Source organism: Ips typographus, linkage group LG8, assembly GCF_016097725.1.
Source record: "Ips typographus isolate SLU linkage group LG8, UJ_Ityp_2.0, whole genome shotgun sequence".
NCBI classification, from domain to species: Eukaryota; Metazoa; Arthropoda; class Insecta; order Coleoptera; family Curculionidae; genus Ips; species Ips typographus.
The window spans coordinates 4488804-4498659 of record NC_138429.1 but is presented as its reverse complement, the minus strand read 5'-3'; the positions used below and the strand labels follow the sequence as shown (position 1 = coordinate 4498659).

Sequence of the window (9856 nt, the reverse complement as noted above, 5' to 3'; positions counted from 1 at the left end):
AATTTTTGCATTATTTAATGTCAACAAATTAATAATAAACTACAGTCCACTGACCAGTCGCCATATTGAATTCAGTTGACAGTTGTCTGAAGGGAAGACAACCAATAAAAAACTAAAGAAGAACTAACTAAAATCCTATCTTAACCTTAAAAAATTATATAGTGCTTGTAATAAATAAACAGTATTGTAAACAATAATCAATAAGAGTGAAAAATCAGTGGGTTAAATCAATATTAATTGTTATTCTTAATATAAATGAAAAATATATTTAAGAATAGTACCGAATAATGAGCTACCTTCAAGGAATTTTGCACTGTACCATATAGTCAGAGAAAACCAGTTTACTAATAAGGTTTTAATTATGGATCAATTAAAGTTGTGTAGGGCTTGCCTATCTGAACACTCTGCAACCCCATTATTTACTAAAGTAACAAATAATGGAGTTTCAAGAAGTGAAACTACATTTGCAGATGCCATAATGCAATTCACAATGTTTAAGGTAATTGTTCAATGTGTTTTAATACATTTTGTGCATGGTAAACACACTATAGCTTTTTTAAATAATTATTTAACTCAGGAGGCACCAAAGTAGAAATCTTCACTAATAAATGCTTGGAACATTGTCATCACCAATTTATTTTATTTTACTGTAATTAAACTTTATAAGAAATTAGCATGTGAATTGTTAAAGCCATTTTATAAATAATATAAAATAATACAGTATTGCTAGAAAGTTTAGTGGTTTTTCAGTGTTGTTTTACTGAAAATACAATAATTATTGTGATTTGCTAATTAGTAATTTATATGTGAGTTGATTACTGGTTAATATTTGTTTGGAGACTTTAGAAACACATAACATAAATATGGGACTTACAAATATATCCTAGATGCTTAAATCACATACACATATTAGAAATAGCCATTTTTCTTTGAAATCATGTACTTTTTTAACTAACTCTAAGGCCTATTGTAAGTTAACTGTTTAAATGATCAACTAAAAGGCTTAAAAAGACTGTAATACTTTCCAGCAATTAAACCTTTTCCATTGTAGTTCTTTGTTCTTGAGTTATCTGTTTCTGAAGTTCAAACACATTGACATTTTTTTATTTTTTTGTAGATAACCCCTAATGATGGGCTTCCTCAAACAATCTGCAGTCAATGTGAGGCCCAAATCAATAATATAGTTAAGTTCAAAACAACTTGTGAGGAATCAGATGTCACACTCAATAAGTGGTTAAATGTGAATTATGAGGATCGTAAAAATGAGGTTGATCAAAGTGAAAGTGAGATAATTAAAGATGAAGAGGAACCATGTAAAAGAAGAACTAGATCGAGAAAAATGCGCATGGTAAAACCTCTCAAGTTTACTTGTGATCTATGTAGTAGGTCATATAAATACCAGAAAAATTTGGATAGGCATAAATGTTTGAAGCCTGAGTTTGTTTATGATGGTTCAAAAAAAACTCAGTTGCCAGATGAAAAAAGTGCCAGTAATGCAGATACTAGTGAAACTGTGGTAAGTTTTATGTGATTAGTTAACTGAAGATTTTATTGATTGAGCATTATTTTTGGAGTAATAGATATAATAGTGATTTGTGGCAAAGTTAAAAACTTAAGCCAAGAAAACGTATTTTTGTTAGGTAAACCAAAATGATGAGATTACCGTTAAGAAAGAAGTACCTTCAAATAGTGAAAACCCTGGTGGTTTGTTCACAACTACCAATGAAGATGATCAGTCAGATTTGGTGCGTATACCTATATAGTTCAAAATTGGATTTTTACAATAATATTTAAACAGGATGATCCTGATTTTGATATTACAAATAATGATTCCTCTGATGATTCAGACTTTGCCTTAGAGTACAACTGTAAGTTTTGCAAACAAACTTTTAAATATAAAGATTTGTTACTCAACCATTTGAAACAACACTCTTCGGAAAGGCCGTTTTTGTGTAAATTGTGTGGGAAAAATTACAGTGATAAATATGGATTAAAAAGTCACTTATCTACTCACTCAGGTAGTAATCTATTATCTATAAAACTGTTTTATTTTGTGAGACAAATACTAATTTAACTAGCTTAAGCTTTGAAGGGAACAATAAGTATTTTTTCTAGATGATCGGCCTTATATGTGTAAATATTGCGGATCATGTTTTCGCACTCAGGGTGCCGTAAGAGTACACGTTAGAACCCATACGGGAGAACGTCCCTACAAATGCAAGTTTTGTTCAAAAACGTTTGCCCAGGCGGCTAACGTACAGCAACACGAACGTGTACACACTGGTGAAAAACCTTATGAGTGTTCAATATGCAGTCGGCGGTATGCCCGTTAATCACCAATCCTAGCAAAATACATGAAACCAACATTTTTCAGTTTCAATCACAGTGGAAAACTTAAAATCCACTTAAGGTCTCATAGTGGAGAACGTCCCTATGGTTGCCCTTACTGTGAGAAAAGTTTTGCTATGAAGGAAACGTTGAAAAAGCATACTTGGACTCATACAGGAGAGCGGCCAGCAAAGTATAAGGTGTAACTTGAACGTTGATTACCATTTTCTAGGACTTATAATTATTTTAATGCAGCCTAAACCACGTCCTGACACTAGTCATATTATACCAACTCACGAATGCGATATTTGTCATAAAAAGTTTAAATTTGCTGCAAATTTAAAAGCGCACATTCGAAGGCATACTAAAGAGAAGCCTTACTTGTGTAGTACTTGTGGAAAGGCGTTCTCTGAAAGACATGGACTGAATGTACACTTGAATACTCATACAGGTAAGTTTATATGCAAAAAATAATGAACTAAAGTTATTTTAATCCTTTTAAATTAAATAATTTCAACCAGTTTTTGGGATCAATCATCCTTTTTCAGACGAATAACATCATTAAATTTTTAGGAGAAAAGCCCTTTGAATGTATGATATGTTCTATGAAATTTAGTGCACCAACTGCATTAAGGGTACATCTTCGTCGACATACAGGCGAAAAACCGTACAAATGTGACATTTGCGAAAAAAGCTTCTTCCAACCGAGCAATTTAATCAGTCACAAACGATCACACACTGGAGAGAAGCCGTACCAGTGTAATTTGTGCAATAAAAAGTTAGGTTTCACATTTCTGTACTTAAGGTACAATCATATCCATATATTTTAGGTTTTCTGCCAGTAACAAATTAAAAATTCACATGCGAATGCACAGTGGTGAAAAACCGTACCACTGTCCGCATTGTGAGGAAAGTTTTGCCAGGAGAGATGTGTTAACCTGCCATTTACGCCGGCATACCGGTGAAAAACCGTACACGTGCAAAATATGCCATCAATCTTATTCTCACAGTGGAACTTTGTATACGCATATTAAAACTCAGCACAAAATGAAAGGTCACGATCTTTCAGCTTTAGAGTATTGAGCAAGTATTAGATTAATAGTATGAATGTCATATCAAACTGTGTATAAGTGCAGAAAGTTAATTCTTACTATTCTAGGTAGTTGCATAATTTGGCTTTTGTAAAGCCAGGATGATTTATGAGTGAAAAAATATGTGGAAATATTTAATTTATGGAAGTTTGCGTTTTATTGAATTATTGAATAGGGAGGCCACTTTTTGTTGGTTTTGCGGGGTACAGAGGAAACGGCAATAGATAGAAAAAAAGTAAGAAAAAATGTCACAAACTCGATTTTTGAGTTTAATCTGCCAGTCCAATCAGAATTAGTCTGTCTTTAGTTGTTTCGGATATACAGAGGATTTTTGGAAATTGGCCATATTCTTTGCGATATCAGAACTGTCATTTAAATTATCAAAAAACTGATTAAATGGAGGGTTTTTTACGTAGATTCCATTGCTTGTTTTCTCCATAAGACACAAAGTGTTAGAAGAACCGCATTTTCTAAATTCAAGTGGTAAATATAATAGTGGTTTTAATGGATTTAGTTTCTTCAAACAAATGTATTTATAACAAAGATGAAAATAATAACTTTGATTTAGGGAATGAGGTCTCTTTCAGCAGTGGAACTATGTAAAGAAATGAAAAATACATTTTTATCTCACTTTAACTTCCATGTGTTACTAAAAGTCTGTCTTGTTTAAATTTCTATTTGTATCAAGTTACATAATACCCCAAAGGGTTTTTTTTCACCTTGAAAAGAGCTATCCAATGAATTAATAATATGTATGGTGTTCCTTAAGAAAAATATAAGTGACCGTTTTCAGTTTTCCTCCAAAAATTTGTTCCAAAAATATTCTGTATATTCAAAACAACTAACGACATCCCAATTCTGATTGAACCAGCAGACTAACTTCGAAAATCGAGCTTACCGTTTGCTCTGTACCCCGTAAAACCAAGGAAAAGTGGCCACCTTTTTTTTCGCCAATTACAATTTTGGGATTATTTATTTATAAGAGTATCACGAACTTCCATGCGTGGTAATCAATATCAAACATTTAGTGTGTGTAAACAGTCTGGCAACTAATTGTTAAAACTGTTATTTCTTGTTGAACATGAAATAATTATCAAATAAAATAGAACAAACACCGGATTAAACGTCGCTTGACTATTTTCCAAGAGGATCATTTAAAAAATAGGATGTATGGCACAACAGTCTTGTGATTTGAGAATAAGAATTCTCCAGTAATGTCAACTTATTACTTCCCTGTAAATAATAAATTTTGTTTCAATAATTTAACTCATTTGTCAAGCAGTATAAGTTGCACATTAGAAGCATTTAGTTAAATAATTTTATTATTTTAATTAAAACATGGATTTTTTTATACTTGTTTCATTACAAGAAATGCATAATAATAATTTGTATCTTCCAGATAATTCCAACTTGCCAGACTTTTTACACACTTACTGTATACTATAGTGTATACAACCGTAAGATATAATATGTCAATTATTTTAAAGTATACAGTGTGTTCCGCTTTTCTTGAGTACACCTTGATATTTCAGTTAATAATAATGCTAATAATTATTATTTTAATAACTCAATTGGGATAATACACCTATTTAAGGGACAAAAAAATGATAAGCCACTGGTTTTTTTAAACACAAAAATTATTTTTTTATTTCCTGTTCAATTCTGAAGAGAAAAAGGCTCATTTAATTTTTTCCTATGGCCCCATTTTCGAGAGAAAAAAATAAAAATCATTTTTATGCTCCCCTAAAAGCAATGCGATTATTTTAATTTAAATTATCAAATTATTGAACAAACAATTTAATGTATTAAATTTCTTGATAAGATTAAAGGTTTCTTACAGTTTCTTTTTGTTAAAATATCACACAACACCCGGTGTCTTGAGAACAAAGCACTTGCGGACACATGTTCTCTTGAACTTTTTGCTTGATTTTGCCAGAAAAAACTTCCTAGGCTTTTGCCACAACAACTCTGAAACACCCTGTATATTATTAAAGAAAATTGCATTATTATTAACTCAGATATCAGGGGGTACTAATAGTGGAATTCTCAGTTATTGAACTGATACTTTTCTTATTATACATTTTGTTTTGAAGTTTTTTGGATACTAGAGAATTGAAAACCTTACTTTATCGGTTTTAAATTATACATATTTATCATATACATTTGACTGAAGTATTGGAACATTTTCAGAATATTATTAACACTGTTTTTAAAAATCTTGTATTTCTTAGTAGAATGTTTTGGAACTCAATTAAAATTAATAAAAAGAGGTAAAATATTAATTTGATTTAGTGTGCTGTGTTGTATATGCCTGTATTTATGAATTAACACGTTTACTACCAAGGGTAACCTGGTGTTTTGATGTGAAATACATTTCTTGACTTAAATTTGGTTTTATAGTAATCTCTAGGTACCAGACATGTTAGAAAAAGTTTGATCAATAGCTGGCTATAGACCATAAGTGGCTTAAAACAACAAAAAACTACCCAAAGAATATTGTTTCTACCATTAAAAAATGTACAAGAAATTGGTTGAGACTGAACTGCAAAATGGCATACTACCGCAAAAAACAAATTAAACGACCATTAAGTACAGCATCGTCTACCAGAAAATTAGTCCTGGTAGCAAAACGTGTTAATTGCTATCGACAAAAAAACATTTATATTGATACTTTGTGTACTATGCATGCTAAAAAAACAGTGTTGTATAACTTTGTGAATGTCGTTGAATATAAGTATGTAATTTTATTTGGCAAAATTAAAACAAACTGGTTGTATCGTCTTTTTTGTTTTAATGACACAAGGCTTTTCATCAACCATTTTGTGCCTTGTAAGGAATGACTGGGGAGTCAACTGCTATTCTTTATGAGTTTGAGGATGAGTGAGGTTATAGTACTATGTTTGTAGAGCTGGGAGGCTAATAGGCTACATCTACTTTCATAAACTACCAGTAGTTAAAGAAAAAAAGTAGAAAACTAATGCATTTATTACTTAGTATATAACAAGTTAAAAACGCAAAGTTTAGCATATTATTTGATAAAGCAATAACGCTTTGCGTTTGCCTAAAGAAAAGTAAAACTATAGCCTAATCACTACCGTCACTCTCCTCATCAGAATCCTTTAGAGCAGCTCTTGCCCGGTCAGTCTTTCTTACCTTTCTAGAGTCCAAATCTGAATCGTCCTCGTCCGATGAATATATCGGTGCTAAACGAATAACAATGTATAGTTTTCCATTATAAGGCAGCCTTATAATAATATTAAGATAGAAGGCCGTAGAGGAATGGGAAGGAAGAAATTGTCATGGAAATTGTCACAGTGGACAGGAGTGAATGACATACAGACCCTAATTCACACAGCAAGGGATAGAGAGGAGATGGAAAATGTGATCGCAAACATCCATTAGTCGATAGCATCCGAAGAAGAAGAAGAATATTATTCGGTGTCCCAGTTAAAAAATTTCATGATTGTATTTTAATCAGTGGTACAGGGAAATCCACGGATTATTAACATGACTTACTAAAATTATTGCTATCTGGGAAAATGGGTAAAATAATAATAATTACCTTTAGCTGCTGCTGCTGCTGCTGCCGCTGCATTTGCCGCACCTCCTTTATATTTATTCTTAATAGCATTAATAGAAATAGCAGCATCATCGTCGCTACCCTCTTCCTCCCTGAAGGAATCGCGGGCAGCATGTGCCCGTACAGCCGAATCACTTTTTTTGCGCGGAGTTTTTGGTTTGGCAGTTTGTCGCAACTTCTCTTCTTCTTTCTATAACAAAATCGCAATAATTATTTTGTTTTGAAATTTGGCTGGAGTTGCGCACCTTCAGTCTTTCCGCCCGGTCATTGTCAGGGTCCACGCCCACTTGAGATAGAATTTTAATTCCTGACGTTTTCTGAGACCTGTCAGCCAATGAAAGGGTCATTTTTCTGTGCGTGAAACTCTCGGTAGAGTGAGGACGGAAACTCAGTTTGGTGCGAAATACTGCTTGACCTTGAAGACCGGTTCCTTGACGAATAAACAAATGATTGTGATCTCCCTAACAAATTAAAAAAGTACTGTAAATTAGGTCCTTCTGGTATGAGAAATGTAAAAACCTGTAGAGGTTGTCTGTATACATCGAAAATTTCAGACCCTAAATGTAGACTGTATGATCCATCTGACCATCGTACGAATCTAGCGTTGGATTCTTTCTTCGTATTTCCTTCACTGTCGATAGAATCGCGCCATCTTATAGTGTTTTCAACTTTTAATTTCAATCTTGCTCGCCCTTTTTTAATATATTTAATAAATTAGTTTTTTCAATTAAACTTCCTTACAAAATGTACCTTCTTCATCTAAAGTTTCCTCCTCATCAATTTCGTCTTCGTATGTCTCCGGATCGAAGGGTCTAGTCTCAACTGACAAGAAATTAGGTAGTTTAACAAAATTCAAATCCCTCCCTAAATCGCATGTTATTTTTGGCACTTCCACGTCGATTCTAGTTTCTGGTATCGGCTCGGGTTCATTTTCTTTGCCTTCGTCCTAAATTATATTAATTTAAAATAAAATTATGGTCACTAATCTTAATTTTTTTAAACACAGTTGGTAATTTATGATGAAGTAAATTACCTCTCCTACTCGTCTGTCTTCATCGTCACCCGATTGTCTGTCCTTGCTCTTACTTCGACTTCTGCTTCTTGATCTACTTTTGCTTCTAGAATGGCTACGACTACGACTTCTTCGTGCCTGTTGTTCCACTTCTTCTTTTTCCTGCTCATTGTCGCTGTCATCACTGATATCATCCGCGTCGTCTCCAAAAATTGCCGCTGCGCTTACACCTACAGTAGCAAATAAAATAGTCTATAATTACTGTGATAAAAAAGTCATCAATCTTTTGTGAATTTACTAACCTTTATCTGCAGCAACTTCATCTGCACTATCGCTGTCCGAATCGATAATTCCCTTCTTTATCTTTACAGTACTTTCCTCTGTAGTGTCCTTATCCTCCCCTTTGTTACTTTTTGGAGATGTCTGTTCATCAATTTCTAAATTAGGGCTTTTTGATCTTGACCTGCTTCTAGATTTTGACTTGCTTCGAGAGCGTGACCTTGATTTCGACGGACTTTTTGATCTTGACCTCGATCTGCTAGCCGACTTTGATCTAGAGCGACTTTTCGATTTTGATTTGCTCCTAGAACGAGCTACGCTCTTTGATCTCGACCTAGATCGACTTTTCGACTTGGACCTGCTGCGCGAACGAGCTACGCTCTTTGATCTCGATCTGGATCGACTTTTCGACTTGGATCTGCTTTGAGAACGGGCTACGCTTTTTGACCTGGATCTTGATCTACTTCTTGATTTTGACCTTTCTTTTGATGGAGATCTCGACGCAGCTGGACTGCCTGACCTACTTCTAGATCCAGATCTTGACCTTGACTGGTCTACTCGACCTTTAGACTTTGATCTTGATCTACTCTTTGACCTAGATCGCGATTTGCTTTTTGACTTTGATCTGGACCTTGAGTGGCTTCTGGAACGGCTTTTGGATGTAGATCTTGACCTGCTTCTAGACACACTCCTTGATCTACAGGAAATTGACCAGAATTTTACAAAAAAAAGAGGATTTACCCAAAGTAGTGATTACTTTATAAAGAGTTAATAAAAGTCAGTAAAACAAGAAACTAAACAAGTTAAAAAATGGTTAATCAGCCTAAGCTTAAAAAGATTTATGGGGGATGGTTCTATTTGGTGTGATGTCATTTTGTGTAACAGTTGGTCACATGACTATTTTATGAGAAAGCTCTATTAAATCATGTGACTGACAACTGTCAAAACAGGAGAATCTTCAGAAAAAAAATCCTACATTAAAATAGTTTAAGTTCTGACTAGAATCTTGTTGGGGGCCTTAATCTAATCAATGATAACTTAAAGAAAACAAATAATAACTCTTTCCAGGAATCGATAATATAAAAAGACATAGGATTTCCACAAATTACATACCTTTTTGATCCTGGCGAATTGGAAGGAGACCTCTGAGGTGGGCTATCTGGAGATGGTGGTTTATCCATGGGGCTCCTGCTTCTAGCCGATTCATTGTCGGATCCGCTGTCAGACATGATTTAAGCTAAAACAATTGAACAATTACTTACTATTGCAACTTGAATCAGAAAAATCAACTCACAAAAATCAAGGAAAATATATTTAACTCACTCTCGCTCTACTGCTAATAAATAATAAAACGTATTCAATTGAAATCCAATGATCTTAAAATTGGAATATTCACAAAATTTTCAAACAAATTTCTAACCTATCTTTTACCAACTCATTGTATAGATTTGTTTATAGGTGGCGCTCAACCTGTCAGAAAGCAGGGGTGCGTTCGGTTATGAATTAAGGCAAATCACTTTTCCCTCCCCCATTCTCAACTTATACAACTCTGACTAACATTTTAAA

The 9856-nt window shown here is 33.6% G+C and overlaps 2 protein-coding genes across 5 annotated transcripts; one reads left to right on the top strand and one right to left on the bottom strand.

Moving 5' to 3' along the window:
* Window positions 1-57: 57 nt before the first annotated feature.
* On the top strand, window positions 58-6200 carry LOC145732629 (uncharacterized). Of its 3 annotated transcripts, none has more exons than XM_081985025.1 (10): window positions 58-217; window positions 274-499; window positions 1118-1516; window positions 1641-1745; window positions 1799-2018; window positions 2116-2320; window positions 2375-2528; window positions 2584-2779; window positions 2902-3106; window positions 3159-6200. In XM_081985025.1, exons 2-10 carry the CDS (start codon window positions 362-364, stop codon window positions 3409-3411), a joined length of 1875 nt encoding a protein of 624 aa, XP_081841151.1. In that variant the 5' UTR covers window positions 58-217; window positions 274-361; the 3' UTR covers window positions 3412-6200. The 3 variants fall into 3 exon arrangements, with proteins under 3 accessions (XP_081841151.1, XP_081841152.1, XP_081841150.1); XM_081985026.1 differs by having other exon boundaries at window positions 124-499; window positions 3159-3429; window positions 3488-6200; XM_081985024.1 differs by having other exon boundaries at window positions 125-499.
* A 186-nt stretch (window positions 6201-6386) lies between these two features.
* Atu (Another transcription unit) lies at window positions 6387-9741 on the bottom strand. 2 transcript variants are annotated; one of them, XM_081985021.1, is made up of 9 exons: window positions 9585-9741; window positions 9404-9527; window positions 8314-8987; window positions 8033-8241; window positions 7750-7945; window positions 7519-7691; window positions 7245-7460; window positions 6982-7189; window positions 6387-6622 (listed from the first exon to the last, which is right to left on the bottom strand). In XM_081985021.1, the coding sequence occupies exons 2-9, from the start codon at window positions 9517-9519 to the stop codon at window positions 6504-6506; spliced, it is 1911 nt and encodes a 636-aa protein (XP_081841147.1). In that variant the 5' UTR covers window positions 9520-9527; window positions 9585-9741; the 3' UTR covers window positions 6387-6503. The 2 variants fall into 2 exon arrangements, with proteins under 2 accessions (XP_081841147.1, XP_081841149.1); XM_081985023.1 differs by having other exon boundaries at window positions 9614-9730.
* Window positions 9742-9856: the final 115 nt, after the last annotated feature.